The sequence below is a fragment of the Psittacula echo genome (genome assembly GCF_963264785.1).
Source record: "Psittacula echo genome assembly, chromosome: 3".
Lineage (NCBI taxonomy): Eukaryota > Metazoa > Chordata > Aves > Psittaciformes > Psittacidae > Psittacula > Psittacula echo.
Genome location: NC_137736.1, coordinates 21,573,689 through 21,595,814, shown reverse-complemented (window position 1 = coordinate 21,595,814; position 22,126 = coordinate 21,573,689). Strand labels below are relative to the sequence as shown.

At 43.2% G+C, this 22,126-nt stretch overlaps 1 protein-coding gene across 4 annotated transcripts in view; it reads left to right on the top strand.

Annotated features, from left to right (window-relative positions):
* NME7 (NME/NM23 family member 7) overlaps positions 1-22,126 on the top strand; it is a 94,575-nt gene that overhangs the window by 71,246 nt on the left and 1,203 nt on the right. For 2 of the 4 annotated variants that reach the window (XM_080612594.1, XM_080612596.1), the window contains 2 exons: positions 5,689-5,796; positions 19,238-20,402. In XM_080612594.1, coding sequence (XP_080468720.1) covers positions 5,689-5,796; positions 19,238-19,339 — 210 coding nt within the window. In that variant the 3' untranslated portion in view covers positions 19,340-20,402. Of the gene's footprint in view, positions 1-5,688; positions 5,797-19,237; positions 20,403-22,126 lie in introns of those variants that run through there. The other 2 variants (XR_013956389.1, XM_080612595.1) reach the window with 2 other exon arrangements.

Genomic DNA, 22,126 nt, shown 5'->3' with positions numbered 1-22,126 from the left:
TGATCCTGGGCTGCACTGTTCAGAGCCTTACAATTAAAAGTTCGGCTGCTGTTGCCTGGATCAGGTTAAGTTAATTTGCTGAACAAACCTTTACAGCCACACTGTTTCAAGTACATAACTATGTGCTCACAGACTTGACTCAGATAAAGATATGAGAAACTTGTCAGGACAGCCATTAAATGATTGGAGGCATAAATATTTCGCCATCAGTCAGGAGACAACCTGAATGTCTAGATCAAATGGACAGTGCTAAAGAGACAGAAGATTAAGCTAATGCAATCTTTCTAGATCCTTGAGAACCTGTGTATCAGTTTGTTTTGTGATAAAGATTAAAAGATGAGGGGTGTTTAGTGTGTGTATATGTTTGGAGGAGGTGGTTTTAGTTTGATTATTTTTTTGTGATATGTGGGAAGTACGAAAGACTTTCTGATAGCACTGACTCCCTTGGAAGTGTGCGTAAGGCTGTTGATACTGACTCCATATTTGTACAGGATGTTAGTGCAGCTCACGTGGAACACAAAGAAAAGAGAAAATGTGTCACTGTCAACAACGGACTTCTGTTCTGCATTGGTTTGCAAAAGGAAACCTATTGCATTCTCTTTAACATTGACCAAGAATTTACAGTGGTAACAGCAGCACCTTATGTAGATTTTTCTCTGTGTAATATAGACAGAAGGCTTAACACCGCATTTAAGGATGATTAAATGGACCTTGAATACATGCAGGAGTAGAAAATTGTGCTATGCAGCAGCTGATGCTGAGTGCAGAGTGGCTTATGGCATGAAACTGGGGAACATAACCAAGTCAGAGCTGAAGTAACTAGTAGGGAAGGGCACACATCAGAATTGGTTGGCTAAAGTTTGGAAGGAGTATGAACTGCAAAGAAAACATGTCAGTTAAGGTGAGGCAAGTCAGCCCTTGTGGTATCATGCACAAGATCATCTGTGACCACAGATTTCATTTTGACAGTTAAGCCTTTGTCTTTGGATAGGAACCTCTTGTGAAGGATATATCAGGCTGGTCAACTGAGGTTGTTCCCACAGTAACAGTAATGTGAAGGTGTTTTTTAGCTTGAATTAGCATTATGGGAGATACTTATCTAGTATGGTATTCTACATGGCAGAGGATGTGTTGCTTTTATCATTTTACCTCTTACTGATGGCTTATGTAGGAATGAGTATTTTGTACATCTCCCTGCTGCAACCAGCAGTGTGTGATATGAGTGGTGCTAAAATCCCCTGAAAGTAAAAGCCAACTGAAGAGCTGTGATGATGGGAACAGAAGAGAGAGGCACTCATCCTACCTACCTTACATAGCTGTTGTATTGCAGGAGTCTTTTTTTTTTTTTTTTTTAGCTGAAAGGGCTTATCAGCTTCCACGTGCTACAGAGGAAGCTCAGGTGCCTCCCTTGGACTTGGTTGAGGCAGTCAGCTTTCTGATGGCTAACGTTCAGATAGACAGAGATTCCACAGTGAGTGGTGGAATTTACATTATTTTGTTTGTTCACAGCTAATGTGTGTTCTGTTCTCTTGACAAGGGTGTAGCTGGTCTTTAAAAGGAGAAAGGCACTTGCTTGTTTGGCTGAGGCTGGCTACTGCTTTCTGGATCAGTTGGCACCCTCAAGAGAAAAGAGGAATCATCTTTTTCATGACAGCTGTGGAGCATGGAGAAATGCAGAACAAAAAGATTCATAAGTGCAGGGTGGGGAAAGCAGAGGTGGGGAGACCAAGTCAACATAGAGCCCTCAGAAAGAGTGATGAATGAAGAATATTAATATGAGCAAGGAGTAGATACACAGGGCTTGCACAGAGAAGGAAAACAAGGTGTTTTACTGGAGGCTTTGGGAGGGCTGTGCAGTTTGTTGCAGCCCGTGAATGATGCTGGCCTGAAAGTAAATGTGAAAAGAGTGAACCTGCCTTGGGAGCACACCATGGGTGGCAGACAGTTTGATCACAAACTCTCTTATTTTTATTCTAATTCACTCAAGAGGACCAGTAACGAATTTTCAAGGTTCTCTTGTTCTAGTTCATGTTCAAATAGAATAGAATTTTAGGCTGTAAAAGTTCCTTTGTGTAATTTTGGTGCATTCAGAGTTTGTGCTGTTTCCCAGTGATGAGGAAGGGAATGGTTGCTGTGCAGTCAGTGGTTGCTTCTTCGGCTTTTCCTTAAATGCTATTTAAACAACAAAGCATGCAGAAATGTTTAAAGGCAGTGAGGCCTTTTGGCCTTTTTAGATACCTAATCAAATATTCATGGCAGATACTTTTTCTTGACATTTTCTTTAAATCTGAAATTTTGGCTGGAATACATGTTACTGTATAACTTCCCATCCAGCTGAGGAAAAGACAGACATTTGAAGGAAAAGCAGTTAATGAGCTTTGCTTATGAGTATGTTTATGATATTTCAGTCTCTTTTTGACATATTACTGGCACTGGTGACATTTGTTTCCCTTCACTCATATAGAAATAGGAAGATTTTAGAATGTGCTAAGTACTTCATATAGGCAGTGTTGCACTGGGCACAGTTATAGAGTGATAGATAAATGAAATATATCTGTAACTTGTGTAGGGCAAGGATCTTCAAAGGGCTAGGTGAAGATCAAAGCCCAGCCTGTAGGGTGTGATCAAACAGCCTGCTGAAAAAGACCAAAGTGGATATGAAGCCTTTTGGTACAGCAACACTGGTTTATTTTGCTGCAGGCAGTGTATTCTTTGTGAGGTGCAAGTTTGTGGCACCTCCATTTATACCTGCACATGAAGTTCTAGTGCACACATTACCCTCCTCTCATGCATATGATAGAGCTGTAGCTGCTCTTAACTCCTGCATCATTCCACTCTCAGCTCCTTTCAAAAAAGTTTTTGAAAACTGATGCACAAAGCACATACTCCAGAAAATAAACTTAGTGGAAAGCTTAGGAAAAAGAGGTTTTGCATCTCCCTGTTGTTGCAGATGAAACCCTGTACATACACAAGGACAGTTGTGTCTGATCTGTACAACTCTTTGTACCTCCATCATTTATAGAGGCCTTGTTCCCCGAGGGTTCCTCATTAGGGTGGTAAGAAAGCAATGGAATAGTAAAACTTTGGAATTGGCAATTATTGTCCTTTGTTTGGCTGTCTAAGTATAAGCAGAGACTGCTTTACCTCTTGTCCCGTTTGTAAACTGAGGACAAGAAAGACTTCTTTAGATTCTTAATAAGCAGGTGCTAACAGTGTGAAGTGCTGGAGAACCTACCTTTGTGTACTTCTGATCTAATGCAATCCTAGGCAGAACAGAATGAGTCCCTTTTTGTGCAAGGTGGCTGATGAGTTTCAGGAGGGCAAGAGAATGTGTAGCAACCCGTGCTGAAAAATTGAAGGAACTGCAACAGTAGGAGTTTTTGCCAAAGTTAGTGGGAGAGCATGAGTCTGAGAGAAAAACCATGAGGTCTTCTGTTAAGAAGTCGTGAAGCAGAAATGAGAGCTTAGGAAAAATTACAGATCAAGAGGCCGTAGCTGCATTTGGGAAAGTTTCATAAGAAGCAGAATTTTTGGCCTTGTTGAAGGATGGAACAGTTTGAACAAAAGAGTGTGATGGATGGGAAATAAACAGAGTATGAAATACCAAGGTTTAGCTCTTTAGATCTGAGCTGTTTCTTGCTGAAGTGTTCCCAAAGATTTCATAGTCACAATAATTTTTTCTAATATGCCCAAACTTTCTTTAAAGTAATTGGAAGCCGAGTGCTATCACTGGCTTCCTGACAGCTAGTTGTTACAGGAATCAAGAGCTGTTTCAAGGAAGGCTTGATTAAAGTGTCACATAGCGATAGTTAACTGGCATGTGACTTCTGTTTCTCCAGCAGACTTTCTTATCACAAGCCTTTATGAGGACCATGTAGAGGAGGGGTTTTTTCTCCTTGGAGATTTTTTTTTTTAAAGTCAAACTCTTGAACTGTACCTGTTTGATATTGAGTGTATCTTATTCAAATATCCTTGACATCCATATCCAAAGATCCTTTATAACCTGTGACATACGCACAGTAACAATGGGGAACTGAAACTTCTGCTCACAGCATGTTTTGTTTAGACATACTTCAATCATTAAAGCAGTTTAATTGTCTTCCTGGTGGGTCACCACAGGTAACAGATCTAGGTTACTAGGTAACAAATCACCATAACTGTTAATTGTTATTACAGGAAAATATCTAGGACTTGCTGGGCTAAAAGAAGATCTTGCCTTGAAAATCCAATTGTCTTAGTTTAGTTATAAGACATGACAAGTGGGTGAATCTGAAAAGTGTGCAAAGGGTGTTGTCAGATAATGCTTTTGGGATTGGCTTGAAACATTCACTGCCATCCCAGAAGAGAGTGGGGCATCATGCAAGTGATTCTCACCTGTACCTGTGCAAAGCTTTCCAGCTGAGCCAAGAGCCAATGCTGAAGTCACTTTGAACCCATCTGACACTGAAAGTTAAGAAATGCTTGGATGATCCAGTCTGGTAACTCAGCTGTGAGGACAGTAACCTCCAGCTGTGACACCAAAACAAACACCTGGGAGTGGCACAGTGAAACCCAGCTGGCCAAAGTGATTATACCCTAATGTACCCAGTGCCTCTTCAGAAAGGGGCTGATGTAGGTTCTGTTGGCAAGGAAAAATGCTTCTTTTTTTTCAATTCAGTAGCCGTAGCATGAGCTTGTCGTGAGCCTGACCCCTCAGAGGCAGCAGTGCTCAGGAGGCACTCATTGAACAATGTCCTAATGGTTTTAAGGAGGGAAAATTGGGTTAATGCCATCACCACTGAATTTTAAAAGGAAGCACACTGTGCATGAGGTAGGCTTGGAGAAATGCTCCAGGGTGTTGGGAAGAGAGGCCCACAAGGTATAGCACAGTTGGCACAGGAAAGGGGTTAAAAGATAACAATACATGATAATAGTGTGGAGAAGTACAGCAGAACTGCATTTCGCCTTGAAAGAAAGAGCATGGTGGATAGGAGAGCCAATGAAGGCAGTCCTCTGTGGCATAAAATAGGAGATATACCATCACAAAGAGGTAGGGGAAGAATGTTATGAGTGGTATCTGCTGTAGTAAGAGAAACACAGAGAGGTCAAGGACATATTTGTTGATGAAGGCATTGTTGATGAAGAAGAGTATTGAAATGTCAACTTCAAGGAACAGAGAAAGAGGTAGAGAGAGTCTGGACTCATCCTCAGGAGGGAACAGATGTTGGCACTAGTCACAGTCTCAGAAAATCACTGCAGAGGAGAAGACCAAGAGTCTATTCAGCAGCTGGGCTTCACAAATGTCAGGTTCTGAAACGAATAGTTCAGTGCTGGGGAGCTGGTGTACTTGTGTCTGCTCCCCAAGGGCAGACATTCTGTTCTTGAGAGCTGCAAAGGTGTTAACATGAGCTAATTGTATTAATACAAGTAACAGGAAGGTGTATCTGTAATATGAATGGTCCTGCATGTCCCGCGGTGGCTTGATTAGCCAGTTTCAAGCAGTTAGTTTCCACAGTCTTGGTCATGTTTTTTCAACAGTTGTGTATGTGTGTAATGCAAGCTGGAATTTCTCTCTTTGTTTTCTTTTATAGCGTACTACACATATTTTAGTAGCACAGTAATGTTTTACTTTATAAGACTCCATTGCATTCACAATATAAAGGAACAGTGTGGTTCAAAACGGTCTTCCGGTTTCGTTGTGTTCAATAGGAAATAGCTCGTCATCTTCGACCTGGAACTCTGCGTGCTCTCTTTGGGAAGAACAAGGTTCAGAATGCTGTTCACTGCACAGACCTACCTGAAGATGGACTTTTGGAGGTAAGACCTGCTAGACAAACATGTGTTTTCATGTCATTGAAAGTTTTAAAGTGAAAAGCTATAGTTGACACTTTTTTAAGCTGTGGACGTGTTTTATATGTGGAGTAGCTGTATTGGAGACCAGCCAAGAAACAAAAGCGAAGAGTTTATTAAGGGCATTTAACTCAATTAATTATGATACTGTAAAAAAATCACTCATGCAGTTTCCTTGAGTGAATATAGTACAAAGAAGTATTTAATGAAATGAAAGTCAAGAGTCTTCTCTTGGCCAAATGTGTCCTTGAGACTGGGTATCAGCAGCTAACAGAGCTTAAGCGAGGATAACTTCTTAGCCCTTTCTTGGATAACCACCATGATCTGGATTGTCTCTACAGTGAGCTTGTGTGGGGCTTGGAATATTACAGGCACAGGAATTCAAATTCTCCAGATAGGGTCCAGGTTTATTTGTAGACGTTCATAATTATGCACATCTGTTGATATTTCCCGTGGTTTATATTAACTTACTAATTATTATCTGATTTTGGTTTTGTTTGCTTTCTTTAAAGTCCAATAAAATGGGAAAATGTTAAATTAAGGGAGTTTATAAAGACAGAAATACTCACTGTGAAAACCAGAACAAGCTCACTCAATTCCGTGCCTCAAGACTAAGGTCTGTACAAGAGTGTTGATGCGGTGTGTAAATATATCTTGGATGGATCTCTGCATCAATGCAGATGTTTTTCCAGCACATGCATAGCTTCTGTTTTACCGTCTTCATGTATTTGTGAGTGCTTCGTTGTCAGACTGATGATAGCAGAATGATGGAGCAGCAAGAATTCTCCCAGTTGGATACTTTTACACTGCCAAAATGGTGTTTTCTTTGAGGGGAGAGGAAGAGCTAACTGCATCGCCATCTCCCTTCATGAAATAAAATCCGATCTGTGGGTTAAAGTGCTGTTTCCCAGGAAATTGCATCTGGTTTAAGGAATAGATTACTGAAATCCAACACTGAGAATGGCAGCCAGTATCAACAAAGTTGCAGCTTTTTAAACTACTTTCAAGCTGCCATTAGAAGATAGATGATAACTTCTAGTTTATGCCCAAAGGGACTAGATTCAAATAAGCAAACAAGTATTTGCCACCACATGCCTAAGCTCCCTCTGTCATGGCTTTTCAGTGGCAGCAGAAAAAAAAGGCAAAGCCTACAGCGGAAAAATAAAAGCATTTTAGTACTTTAGCAGAATTCTTTCTTGCACGTGTCCACAATCTGTCTCTTATGCTGATGCAAAGCAGGTATAAGTCCACATTGCTAGGGTTTTAAACTGATTTTGTTGTTCAAATTGAGTTCACAGCTACTATAATTGAGGTGGGTGGAACAAAGCAGTTGAATTGCTTCTCCAAAGTAAAAATTGAGACTGGAGTTTTTTTTTAAGGTCTCCACTACAGGTGTGTGCCCTTTAAATCCCACAGCTGAATAATAAGCTAAGCTCTTGATCTAGTATTACTTCGGCTACACATTTTGGAGTTCCCATTGCAGACTGGTCATTTTAGCAGTCATTTGTTGATTGTATTTTTTTGACGTGGGTGGTGTTGTGTGTGTAAAATACTTTTTTTCCCCTGGCATAAGTGTACACAGAATGTGGCCCTTCATCTGTAGTTTCTTTTATAACATTCCAGAAGTTGTAAAGGACATCGACTAACATTCTTTAATGAGTAAATAAAGAAGTGAATGTTTCATTCTGATTGTTTGGCAGATAAGCATTATAATGTAAACTATAGAAACCTTTCTACTGCTAGCACTTTAATTCTTGGAGTATCTTTAGATCTGTGTTCTGTAAGAAATGTAGTTGCCTGAAAACTTAGGTAAGCAAAATGAAAAACCTCTGGATTTGCCTTAGTGCAGGGGCCTGTCACAACTGATGGAAAAGAAATGATACATTATACACAAAGATCACTCTTGGGAAGGACTTTTTCCTTGTTAAGCTTTTCTGTAAGAGAACTCAAACCTGGTCAAAGAGGTCTCATTTGCTGGCAAGCAGTTACCAGACCTTCCCCCTCCCTCAGCCCCAGTAACTGTAACAGCACTGTATGTGCTGGGCTAGAGCAGAGTGACTGTGTGACATCCAAGATAACCATAGAAGGAAACTAAGGCAGACATTTTTAAGAAGTATACTGTTCAGTAAGTGGTAGTGAATGTTTTCATTCTTCAATGGATAACAGTATTTTAATATACTGACTTCAAAAGAGCAATTATTCTCAGCCTTGGAGGAATTCAAGTGAATTCAGAGATAGGTAGGGCACTTGTCATTGAGGAGAATGACCTTGCTTGTGGTAGCACAGTGGAACTTGCTTTTTTCCATATGGAGTTAGGGTGTGTACATTATGTCCATGTTCTGGTAGGAGATGTTGCTGAGATGGTAATGCTGCAGTTGCTATAAAAGCTTTACAGTATCATTGTAGGACAACTGATTAGTAGAGGAGGAGTCTGGAGTAAATTTCAGAGAGAAATCTGACTTAGTAGATTTATACTATAAAGGTGAAGGATCCTTTTTAAAGCCCCAAAGAAAATTGATTCATCCATAGCAGTCTTTTTGCTGTCTTCAGGTGGCACTGTTTTTTGTACAGTGTTAATACTCTGCTATGGTTACTACCCAGTATAGCTCCAAAAACCAGCCTATATGTAAATTCTTGCACTCATGTTTTGCTGATGAAAGACAGGTCTGGCAATCTGAATTCAGGCACAAGAGCTAGGAACTCCAGGGTTTCATTTCTAACTCTCATGCTGATTTTGTCTGAGCTTGGTTAAGCCACTTTGCAAATTTTGGCATTAAAGTGTTTGGCTCTGAAATTCTGTATGAATATGTTCTGATTTATATTTATCTTCTCCAAAATAAAATATTAAATGCAACAAATTTTAGAAAGCAAACTGCAGAATCATTCTTACAAATTATTACAAGATTTCTAACACTTCCCCCCCACCACCTACTTCCCACTACATATACTTTGGTGGAGTTTTTTGAGGGGTGGGTTGGTTGGTTTTGGCATTTTGTGGGATTTTTTTGTTTTGGTTTGTTTTTTGCATGCTTGGTTGGTTTTGGGTTGTTTGCTGGTCATGGTGGTGGTAGTGGTGTTGGGTTGGGTTTTTTTTCCAGAATAGAACATAGCTCAATTACTCTTCTGAAACCCAGTAAGCTTTCTTGGAGAGAGGATGCTGTGAGTAAGCTTTCTGAAACTCTTGGTAAACCAGAGAGGTGAGCTTCAGGGAACTGTTACAGCCCAAAAGCAGGCAGAGCCACTGTGATACACCGTGAATAAAGTTTTTACTGGCTTTGATTCAAAGCTTCTGTACAACCTTGACCATGTTTGATAGCTGAACCATCCTTTTCCAGAGATGGAAATCCAAGCCATTTCCAGTGCAGCCTCTCTGTACAGGTCTTAAGTGCTGCAGAGTAGAAGTTCCAGTATTTCTGACCTTGAATTGAGCCCAGTGGGTTCCTACAAAGAAAGCCTTAGCTGTGTCTGTTGGCTGGCATGTGGAGCACTTATGTTGTTAATGCTAAAGCAGCTTCTTAGAGGTCTCTGCCACAGTCCTGACTCTGTTGTGGCCGCATGTTCTGTGAGCACATCTGCAGGCAGGGTCAGCACTGCCCAAAGAACCTTGGAGGCAAGATGGAGGAACTGCTGCTGTTGCCATTTTGTGGAAAAAAGCAGAATAGGTTGGTCTGTGTGTTAATTGGCTTTGTGACTTTTGAACTTCCAGAATGAAACAGAGATGGGAAGATATCTGATTGATCTATCCTATCATGGGCCTTAATGCACAGTATTATTGGAAGCACAACAAAGGTGTGCTCCTTTGTAGATGAGAACACACCAGTGCTTTCCTGAGGGCTCAGTTAGGTATCCTTAGTAGCAGATACTGCTTATTGTAAGATTTCTCCACCCTTCTCTGCAGTGTTAATGACCCATAGTTAATGATCAAACTGAAATTTGAAAAGCATTTGTAATGGCGACTGCTGTCTGATTGCCTGCACATGGAGACTTCTTAGAGGAGATGAGACAGGTAATCGAGGGCTAGATCAAATGCTTGCTGAAGTTAATAACCAAACCCTAGGTGACTTTGGTGGTTCATACTCAGTTGGCAGTCACTAGGAAGCGCAAGGTAGTGACCTTTCTCCCCAAAATCATGACCAAGGAGTACTCGGGGAAAGGACAGAGAACAATGCTGTCTCAGGGACAGCAAGGACTAATTAACTAAATAAGGATCACCTTGTGCACTTAGCTTTAGAACACTATGTTTAATTAATGTTGTACAGCAGTTTTTCAATATTTGTTTGTTAGACCTCTTTTCCATGCACCTGGAAAAAGGAAAGTTCACTTCTAGGCTTAAAGAACCCTCAAACAAACAAGCAAACAAACCCCAAAAGCAAACACCGGCATTTGCTCCCACTAGTTTGACCTTTAACTCCTGTCCGTGTTCTACAAACTACTTAAATTTTATGCAGTGATTAGAGCACACCATAATTAATAACTCGCTTTGGCTCAATGGAGGAAGGGAGATGCAGTTGAGTGTAAACTGCAATGGGAAAATCAGTGTATTTTCAGTTGTAAAGCTTTAACTGCTGCTTTTATTCCTACTTTTGTGATACAAGAGGAGGGTGAATATTGCCCTGAAGCCTCTTGGGTGAGCTCTTTGACTTACTGGGTCAGGCATTTATTTATTAACTTCATATACTTGCATGTCTTCAATTCAGTACAAAATGTATTTTCACAAGTGACATGAATGGCTCAGGACAGTCCATTTTCTCAGCCTTGTCATCAGTTTCTCATTTTAATGAGGAGAGGAAAGAAAGGAGGAAGTAAAGAAGGGGGTCTGATAGTGATGGACTGTTTATGAGATGATGATGTTTCATGAGGGAAAGCTAAGCCAGCAGTTTCTTATTTTTTCTGATCAACTGACGTTGTGTAGGACATTCATTCAGAGCACGGGTTTACATTTGTTTCCCACATCCAAAGCAGGTACTGCTGTATCTCTCATCAGGGTGTTTTTTTTGTATTTTATATAAAGCAGCTAACTCTTTGGAGCAAACAGTTACGCTACTCACCTGCATTTACATTCCTTCTGAGTCAGGTAGAGCAAAGACTGGAACCTGCATGTTTTCTATATGCCAAGTGAGTGCTCTATTTAGTAGACTAGAGATGCTTTTGCATTTGTGTCCTTCATGTACACGTAGTGAAAGATGATTCTGTTTCTCAGCTCGCTGTCTTTGACCTGAGAAACATTTCTGATAAATATCTTGTTGAAATAGAAGCTTGCAAACCATTGTATCTTATGAATCATCATTCTTTAGACAAAACAAGCTTTCTTGAAATTAGTCATTTCTGGAGTAGTTTTAATGGAAGTACTTGATGCAAGGCGCTGTGGCTACCAGACTTCGCGGTTTATGTGCAAATTAAAAATTTACCTTCACCGCTTATTCACATCACTGAAAGTACAGTGAGTAAAATTTTCCACAGGAGGTGGTGCTGTACACACACCTCAGTTCCCTGGGTCTCAAGTGGCTGAGTACTTTTCAGATTATGCAGGAATTCACATAATTTGCAACCATTAAAAAGCTGGTAGCCTAGCCCTGCAGTTATAACAAAACCAGTATAACTGAGGTTTGGCATGCTCTGCCTGTAAATTGTGGCTCACACTGGACAGTTCAAGGTGTACTTTTTTTGCTAGCAATTCTGTAAGGGCATTTGTACTGTGGTAAAACATGCTGCCGGGGTGACAGACTGCACGCATCTGGGATAGCCTGACAAGCTGTTGAGGTGCAGCCTGCTGTGTCTGAGGCACCCATGCTAGCTTTATGATCCTGTGTCTTGGTGTTTGGACAACCGGTCTCATGGGGTTTCTTTGCATAATTAAAAAATGCTTAATAACCATACATGTATATGTGTGTGTTTTTACATACTGAGGGAGAAGATGCTGCCCTCAGCAAGATATGCATGAAAAAGATTTGCTGTGAGATGGGTAAAATTTGAGCTCTGGGTGAAATAACCTTCTCCCTCGTGCCAAGGAAGATGCAGTTATTAGGTGACTAATTCTTCTAGTTGACAGTAATGTGGCCGGGGGAGGGTTGGAATTAGATGATCTTAAAGTCCTTTCCAACCCTAACTATTCTATGAAATGCTGCAGGACTGTCCTTACACATGCTTTTGCATGTCTGGTAGGCTATGTGTGAAACTGCAGAGAGGGGTGGGCTCTTAAAGCCAGTTTTCACAGGACTGCAGGATGTGCCAGCTGCCTTCCCAGCCTTGCGTCCCCATGGGTGCTCTTTCCACTGACTCCTCAGGGTGCAGTGTGTGTGCCGGCTGTGCCTGCATGGCTGCTCGGTGCCGTCAGGCTCTGCCTTGGGCATTGGGACTGTGTGGAGGGAGATGTGTCAGTTTTCAGTGTCACGGGCAGCTTTCCAGCCAGGCAGCAGCAAGGTCCTCCTCGAGTATCATTTGCTGGCCTTCTCCCTTGTCTCAGACCTATTTGTAGCATCCATAGACATGAAAATAACCTATTGAAGGGAGATGACTTTGCTGTTATCAAAGAGTGGGTTTTCTCTTCTGAGAGAGCTGTCATGATGGGTGTTTTATTCCCTATCACTCCTTTGAATTTCAGCTGTTCACTGGTGTCTAAGAGTAAGGCTGGGGACTGGCAGACTGTGCAATGTGCTACTGAAAGCTCTTCTTCCCCTTGCTCAGCCTTGCACTAGTGGTGAGACTGGCTTACTGCTTCTAAGGCATTTAAACAAACAAGTAACATCATCTACCTGTACAGATCAGCTGTGGCAGTCTGACAGAGGGAGATTCGCACCAGTTCTGACACTGAAAGTTCAGCTGGCTGGATCCAGCCTCGGGGAGATGGGAGGTGCTGTTGTACGATAAGCTGTGACAGAATGGGCCAGTTCAGAGGATGTTTTTGTCTGGGAAGTGGTGGACAAGGAAAACCAGCATCCTTTTCCTCAAACTTGTTATTAATTAAATGCTCTGATGAGTGTTAAGGGCTGTGCTGGTCCCGAGCTTTTGGTGCAGCATTTCTTCCACCTGCTAGAAGCCAGCTGTCCTTGGTCTGGCATTCCAAGTAGTGCCAGGAGAAGCATGCCTTATGCCTCCTTTCACTTCCCTTTGCCTTTATTTGGGAAGGCTGGGGAGAGGGTGATGGTTTAGCAAGCTGTTCAGAGTGGACAGGGGAGCACTCGCCTTACAGCAAGGGCACACAACAAATACTTCCCATAACCGTTTCCGTAAGGAGAGAGTCCTGTTACAGAAGCTCCCTGCTGGCTGCCAATTTGCATTTTTCTGTTTGTTGCTTCCTTGTCTGCCCGCATTGTCTTGACATCCATGCTTTCTTACCAGAAGTGAGCTGAGTCTCGGATTGAGGTTGTACTGTAGCAGTTTAGGGTGGAAGGCATCAGAAGGATGCAGCTCTGTTAATCTTTTTGGTGCATCAACGTATAGTCCAAGCAATTTAATAGAGCGTGTCAATGAGTAACTCTGAGAAGCGTCAATGTGCTTAGTGTGGAATTTGTGTATGTCACACTCAGAACAAAGGTCTCCTGCATTGCTTGTTACCGATTAACTTGTCTGGTATTATGCAACCTGCCTCTACCAGCTGAGAACTAACTCTCCTCATTCACAGGACAGTGCAGCTTGTAAAACATTACACAGCAGAAGTGCATAGCATGGCAATGAACCTTTCACTGAGGGCATTCCAGCTGTACAGCATTTCCCCTCAGGAGTCTTTAAAATATTAATAAAGAAGCCATTGTTTCACTCAGTCATACAGCAATTTTGCCATAAACTCTTTTATTAAGGGCCCATACTGAGCTGCATAATCCTGGGTAAGATGCTTTTAATCATCTCCAGTGAAAAGAAATAAAAAATTGGAGGGTTTGGATGAGGTTGGTTTTTGGCGGGGTTTTTCTGCAAGTTTTCATCAAAGCAGGAGCTATCTTTAGCTGTCAGTTGGAAATTTCAGTTCCTTCTGGTACAAAATGATTTCTAGAGAGATCTGTCAGATAATGGTTATTATGGTTCAAGTGCTTCTCCATTTTAACTTTCTGAGACTTTTTATCCAACAGCTGTGGAAACAGGTTGAAAAGAATCTGGAGTGTAAGAAAATTTCATCCTATTTGGTTGTGGTTTTGCGTATCAGAGGATGTTAGCCAGCACTGTCTCACAATGTTTCCTGATGCTGTATATATACTTGTACAGAGAATTAAGTAATCTGTTTGTCTAGGCCTATCTGAAGAGAAATTAAGATAGCAGTACTAGAGGGATGGATTTTGAACAAAAAAGGTGGTGATTTCTCTTTTTAAAAAAAAAAAAAAGTCATGGTGTTATTAGGTGACTCGCAGCCTGATTTTGAACACAGGTTGTATAATTATTATACTTGTGGGCCAGACAGGCAAACTAAACTAGAAACTTGTTTAAACAGAGTTGTGAAATAGGTCAGCTCTTGCGCTTCCACTTCTGGGTAAGATCTGAGGTCTAATTGCCCCTTGTTCTGCCAAGTCTGAGGTTTACAAGTGCCAGAGAGAAGTTAACAAGTGTGAACCAAGTAGCTCCCAAAGCTCTTGTAGTTTCACCTGATCCTGAAGGTAACCTATGTGGTAAACAGGGCTTGGCTTTTGGCATGTGTTTGTGTTGCGCTGAACAAGGTAATTTTGTGGAGGGGAGGTCAAGGCACAAAGAAGGCGTGACACTTCTTGATAACTCATCTGAGGCCCGGTTTGAGTTGTTGAGGCTACTGCCTTCTTTCTTTCCCTCAGCATGATCTCATTTTGAACCAAAAAGCCCAGACCCTCTTTCCATTACCCCTCTTCTTCCAGCTTAAGAATAGCAACAGCTCTAGCTGCAACTCAGCTGCATGGTGGGTAGACTACAGCAAAGAAGAGAAAAAAATCCCAAGAGAATAGCTTATACAGCAGAAGCAGTAAGGGAACACTTTGGCTACACAGTCATGTAGAAGCTCAGAATCTCCTTTTGTTTCTTGAGCAAGGGGTCCCACACCTTTACTGAGGATAAGAGAAGCACTGTTGTTGGGTAGCACACATTGCTGTGGCATGCACATGTATTTTTATGTGGATTCCTATTATTGACCTCAGTCAGTTACACCTCCCACCTCTCTCTCAGAGATGGAATACGCAAATTATTAGCTATGTCAGTACTTCTTGTGTCATCAGTGCAACCTCCTTGACTGACTACTGTAAACCAGCAGTAATTAAGAGGAGAATTTAAGTCTGCTATCTGCATACATGTGTTGAAATGTATGTGGAACATGGAAGGGAAAAAACAAAGTCAAACGTGTTACTATGGATAGAAGACTGTGAACAAGATTTCCTTTCACTCATAGGACATCAACACCATGGGATATCTGAAGAGTTTTGCAAGCTCTAGAAGCCTCTTATTTCATAAGTAGTAATTATTCCAAGTGTAGTGTCATACCGGTATTGCTTTTGCATTGTGGTAATACTGAGGGCTTAGACACTGGCTGTGATGATCTTGTGCAAATGCAGAGCAAGATAGCAGTGGTCACCTGAAGGGGTGTTGGCTGTAGTCTAGGACTCCTTGAAGTCAAGCATCTTCTGGTTTCAGGAAGAGCTGGATTCTCCCTCTTTGTCTTTAACCGTAAGTGCATTGGCATATAGGCAGGAATGATATGTCTACAAGTATATCTGAGATATGCTGAGACATATAAGCAAGTCTGAGCGAAAGGCAATTCCCTCAAGTGGCCAGAGTTGCTAAGAGGGCAAGTTTCCTTCCACGCTGGCATCAATGATAGTTACTGCTGTGCTGCTGGGGAGAGACTATATGCTGGGACTATCCAGCCACAAACCAGGGACTGTGGGCTTTCTCTGGTAGCTGCCTTACTCAGTCCAGGTATAGAAGAGAAACTTGGTCACTCAGGTGTCAAGAGTCTAGTCCTGCCATGACAATACATAGTTTAGTACACAGCAGGAGTGTGGAAATTGCAGAGGGCTGCTCAAACTTGAACTCTTGGCCCCTTAACACTGACCCGTTCCAGGGGGGGATGGAGCTTTCTAGGTTGAGTGATGTTGCTTAGAAGGAAGCTTGAGCACTGTGCTGGAGGAGTTTATGCTGTTGGTTTGGTGAGATATTTCCTGACAGTACAGGGAGCCACAGTCTACACAGGAGCTTGTGATGGTGTCTGCAAGGCCACTAGTGGTGGACCAGGTGATGCTTTTGCTTAGTTGGGTTTTTTTTCAGGATACTTTGTTACTGTCTTACCTGTCACAACTTCTACCCTGCTGCCAGGTACAGCCTGTTGAGTATCCTGGCCAAATAGTACCCTGCTGAACATCTGTGTTGCTCAGGAAGAGCTTTAGATGCTGGCTGCCTTCTACTTCCTTTATTTGCTTGTTGCTTCCATGGTTGCTTGACTCTGTGATGTGGGTGGAAACACATTCTTGTTCTCTTTCTACAACCACTTATAGCCAACCTCTATTGGCCATAATCTGGTAGCTTGTGAGGACCATGACTGTCGGTGCTCTCTGAACAGGCTGGAGAGCCTTAGCTCAGCATTGGTGAGGAGCCTCCATGCTGCCTGTGGCGCGTATGAACACATTCAGACCAGGCTTTTCTTCAGCAGGGGCCCTTTTCAGTGTTTTTATCCAGTGTTCAGGACATGCTTGCAGCTTACATCGACATTCATAGTGTCTTGTCTGTACCTATCATCTGACTGGTTCAGGGGCATCCTACAAGAGCTCCACAGGAGCTCCTGATTTAGAGACAGACAAGTGTCCCTCAACGTGAGCATGATGTGCAGAGGCAGTGATCCTACTGACTCAGAGGGATCATTGGGAAAGCAGTACTCCACTGTCATGTTGTCGTTTTTCGTGTGTGATAGGAGCCAGGACCTTTCATTTTATTTCATTCCAGTAGCTCTGCCAGGGCAGCGATCTCTTCTGAAGATGACCAAAGGCATTGCTAAAGGAGGAGTAGAGCTTCTGGTTGGGAGCATCCTGGGCTAATGTGTTCAGCCCCAGCTACTGAGCAATTGGCTTATGCCATGGAATTGGGAGATTCAGTGAACATATCCCTTCTTTTTAAATCTCCAGGTATCTGTACTTCATAAATCAGTAGTCTGAGTCAGCACAGTAGTTATGTGTGATGTAAAAACAACACTTTGTTATTTTCAGTAAGTTTTCAAGTTCACTTAATTTTCTTGTGGTGTCACAAAGTAAATAGCACAAAACTAACTTTCTTGGTGTTTTGGTTGTGTTGAAACAAATTACTGTCTTGTCCTCTCATTTATATCCTGTTTGGAATTGAGATTTCTCTAATCTTTTTATGGTACAATTTTCAAGGAGCTTCCCTTGTCCTCTTTCACTGTATTTTCAGAGTTGATCTTAACCATATGCAGTGTTTGAGGTGACTGTGTTAACAGCACATGGCATAAAAGCAGACCGTGTTAGCCCATCGTGTTTCTTTAATAAAACTTTCCACTGCAAAGTTTTATATTTTGGTGCGTAATGGGAGTTTGTCCTAGTTGTACTTAAGAAATTACCTTGGACACTTGAAGTGCACATGTACACATTGTTCTGCCTTGGGCAGCCTGACCGGCTTCATTTCTTGCAGTGCATGACGCTTGAGGGAGAGGCAGGGGTGACTGACTTCCCTTTTTTGTTTTCTGAACAAACTTCCCAAGACTAAACCCTCCTCAGGTTAATGTGGGAAAATAATTCTTTTCAGAATAAAACAGTGAGTAAGTAGGCCCTCTTCTTTGACAACCATTTTTCATGTCTGCGGACTGCTTGTGGCTGGAAGGATGGTATGAATCCATGGGTTTCAGTGTGTTAACCCAATGATTTAGTCATGATGTAGTTGGATGTGAACTGTAGCTGAAATACATTTTAGGTTTTAGCAAGTGCACTTGCTAACAGAGTTGACAGGTTCGTGATGATGTACAAACCAAGATTAATGGGCAAGGAGAGATTTTTGGTTCCTACTAGAGACCTCAAACTGAGATAACATGTAAAAAAATATAAGGCTTAAGTGTTCAGGGAGAGCACAGTGATGCTGAAACTGGAGGTCAGCAAAGACTCTCTGGATCATGTGCCTGGATACTTGTGCTGAACCAAGGAGCTACAGTTTTGTGGTGGTTTTGGGGAGAGTGTACTGGTGAGGACTTGTCCAGCTGCTTGAAAGGCACTGAGATGACTGTCAGGCTCTAAATTAATACAGGGATGAAAAAGCCTTCTAACTCCCACCTGCCAATTTTGGTTCAGCAGAGATGAGGAAGGACTGAAATTGCTGTCATCATTCTGGTGGCGGATGAGAACTGAATCTGTGATCTCAGCATTTCCTACCAGTATGTCTTCCCATCAGCCCCCTTGCTTCTGCTGTGAATGATTGTAACAGGACCTCTTGTTGAAAACTGACAGCCCAGGGGAACAGGGAAAGTAGACCATGAATGTTGAGGTCCCCTTTCAGTGATGGAGTTTTCTTTGAGGCAAGCCATAGTGGTGCCTGTAGGACCATTCAGGCTGATACCATTCAGTGCATACCTGGGTCTGTTCTTCTGTAGACAAAAGTTCTGACTCCAGAGCTGCTCAGCTGACACCTCTCTTCAGCACTGCTTCTCTGGGCAGGAGGAGAATTAAATTGTCTGTAACTCTTATACTTGGAATCTTCACTTTGTGCCTGCACTGGGTCCTGCGTTATTACCAAGATCTTTTTGCTCTCCTATGGAAGACTGGCTCCTCACTTGATTTGCTTCCTATTTGGCTGGCCTCTCCATGCTGTTAGGGCCCACATTGTTCAGATGACAATAGTTTGTGCTCAGCCAGGCCATTAAACTGGATTTTGCTATTGCCTGCTGTATTAACCACTGAAACTTAGTGGTAATGCATGGAAGCACATAGAGGGGGCAGCCAGTTCAGTAATGCGAGTTTTGCAGAGAACTTGTGTCACTGAAGTGAAACTTCACAGAGCTAAAGCAGCTCTCAGCTTCTCCTATGAAGCAGTTCTGGCCAGAGCCAGGAGGTCATAGTTATTCACCCGTTATTACTTCCTGAACATTATTGTTGTTTGTCCCTGACCAGGAGCTAGAGCAGGCATAGCTGCATGCTATAAAGCAGGTAGATGTAAGATACTGATGTTTCATCCTGTTTCATCCCTGGGAAGGAGTGAGCACACTTGAATGTTGGCATCATTTGAAGGACATTTGGGTGGTACCTGTGAAATGTGTTTGGTTCATTTCAGATAAGTTCCTGTGTGGGTTTGTCCTCTGCCACTTTTGGGTCCTGTAAAGAGACCAGAGGTGTGCTTGGCTCAGAGAAGCTGACCTTGCCGTGGGGCTTGTTGCGATGTTTTGTACAGGCACAGCTTACTTTTTGGTGGTTTATACTGTACTCGGACCCTGGGAAAGTGAGTAACTGGACTTCCTCTTCCTACAATACAGAGGGTTTTGGAATACCTAACTCCCATCTGGATGCTTGGTTGGTGCAAGTACCTCCAGGTCCTGGATCCCCTTGGAAAAGGACATGGTGCTTTTAGAATGTGATTCTTCAAGGTGTCTCCAGCTGGGGCTTCATAAAATAGTGGCACTCCAAAACTGTTGGTAGTGCTGAAATGCTTGCAAAGTATCGTAAGTATTGTCATGTGAGCAGAGTAACAGGTGGCCCTTATTTTTTATGTTTCTTGTCCAGCAATGCCGTACTTCCAAGGGCGAGGTTGTTAGAGAGATCTTTCTTGTGTACCACGTACATGCCAGCTCTTAACTGGTTTTACTGGGAGCTGGCTGTCAGCTGACCCACATAAAGATAATTATACATAGAGGGAACATACCGGCACCTAGTTTTGCATGTTATACAATACATAGCATGTTTGTTCTGATGTCCAAGGCTTGCCAGTACTGTCGGCGTGGACCTTCAACAATCCAATAAAAGCTAATTGAGGAGAAAGGGGTTTCCCATAGGTTGTGAGCAGGCTGAGGTTGTTCAGCCTGGCCTGGGAAAATCAGTTGCATAAAATCAGGGGCTTTTAAGGACTGAAACAGTGTAATGCCTTTTGCTGCTAACAGCCAGGAAGTGGGAGTGGGGTGATGACAGCGTTCACCTGCATCAGTGTGTGCTGCAGGGGTGGACCATTACCGAACCCCAGGGAGGTCTCGTTGCTTTGGCCAAGGTAGCCCAGAGGAAGCAGTGGGAATAGCCGCAGCTCCATTGAACGTACCCCATGGCAGGGACGTGGGGCCTGTGGTGGCAGCAGTTGTATGGGCGCCCCAGGCTGAGGCTGGACCCAGAGTTAGGACCCGCAAAGAACAGCCTGTGCTGTGCTTGGCCTTTTTCTCTGCTCGCGGCGCAGGCCCCCACACATGCTGAGGGTCGTGCCTGCCCCGTGCTGGCTGCCCTCCGCCAGGCTGGGAACAAGGCTGTGAACAGAAGACTGCAAGTGCCAGTGCTCAGAGCTGTAAAACAGGTGGCTTGTTAGTGCAAGCATTCATGCGGACACAGCCTTAAAGGGCCTGGGCCTTAAATGTGTCTGTGCGTGGCTATCTCTGCGCTTTTTGTTAGTATTTTTGTGTGTCTCTAACCTTGAAATGCAGGTGTCCTGTATCAACAAGAAGGGAGATAAAAGTCACTTTCATGGCTACAGTTATATTTAACTACATCTGGCAGAAAGAACAACATGTTCACACTGGCAGTTTATGACATAAGGTCCTGTCAGGAGTAAGGAGAGCGGTGCCTGCTTGAGGAGAGCAGGTTTACCATGGGCAGTACAGCACAGATTTAAAACAGTAAAAAAAAAAATTGAAAGCTGTGCAACTTTTATATTGGGTTGATGAGATGTCACAGCTTGACCATTTCCCCTGCTTGCCCCCCAGCCGTGAAGCAGAGCAAGGCTGCAGTAGCAACATTCGGTGGTTTGGTTGGTTGCTGGGGTTTTTTTAGCTCTCCTGGAGCCTTTTAATGTAGTCTCTCTTCTTGGTCTGACACAGCTGCATTTCTAGTGGGGAGAGGGGATGTGTGAGGCTATAGGGGTTGTGTTGGCTTCTTTTGGGGGGGGATGGTGGGGTGCAGCCCTTTTTTTACAGTGTGGTCATGAGGCCTGTGAACAGTGGGGTCTTGGCAGTTGATGGCTGCAGGGTGCAGGGCCGTGGTAGCTATTGCCATTACTGCTGAGTTAATTAGTGGTCAGTGCAGGCCACCCAGCTTTCACTGCTTTGGTGCTAGAGAGTGATGGGGGCAGGTGAAGGTTTGGTTTTGCTTTGTGTCAGATACAGTTACCAAGAGTACAGTATGAGGGCTCCTTTAGACATGGCTCCATGGAGCCAGCATGGGCACCATTAAGTTTTCTACAGTGGTTGTCCCAACCCCTGCACTAAGCTGTTATCTTTATTACTAGTTCATGCTTGGACTTTGTGCTCATATAGTAAATTGAGATAAAGTACGTAACTGTGACCTGGGCCTTTTATAAGTGAAGCAGCTTGGGGGCGGGTTTTGGTGGTATTGGGGTTTTTTGGTTTTGTTTTTAAACTGTCGCAGGCCCTGCACCCTGCAGGGGCAGTGGATCCTATTGAACCTTGAGTCATGCCCCCTGCCTCCCCCCAGGATAGTGGCAGTAGAGCACCCAGCAACTGCTGGCAGCCGAACTGGCTCAGTGTTACTGCAGCTCTCGTGCAGGCAGAGCTTCCTTCAAGGAGTATTTTAGCACTTTAATCACAGCATCTTTGTTAATTCCTTCCCTGACTGCAAACATACAGCAGCAAATGGTACAGTAGAAAGGGAAATTTCTGCTCCTAGGGAACCGTGTCAAACAGCCAAATTGTGTACACTAGCTGCCACAGCATACTGTGATTGAGCTTTTCCTTCTAGCAGATGGGAAAAAGTTTAGCAGCTGCTTTTCCAGTATCATGCGTTCCGATGAGGCAGGCTTTATCAAGCAGCTTGCTCTAGAATAGCAATGTTAAGTCACCTTACCACAGAGCAGTTCCCCCTCGTAACCCATGTCACACAGCCTAAAGCGATCTTGACTCCTGCAGGAAGGCAGCTGCCACATCCTGTCAGGGCTGAGCAGCCCTGTCAGGCAGGGCCTGGTCTCAGCACCATGCTGCTGGCCCACAGCAGAAGCACAGAGCAAGTCACTGCCATGAAACTCCATTTCTTCTGCTTGTGACACCAGCGTGCAGCCTCCCCTCTGGACCTGTGGCATGTGCTGCTGGGGGATGCTTTCACCCACACTAAGGATAAACCACTTTAGCTGCAGCTACTACTGCATGTATGGCCTGAGCTTCCAGCCATGGAGGACTTGCAGTAACAGTGGATACACTGAAGACTTTCTGGGTTCA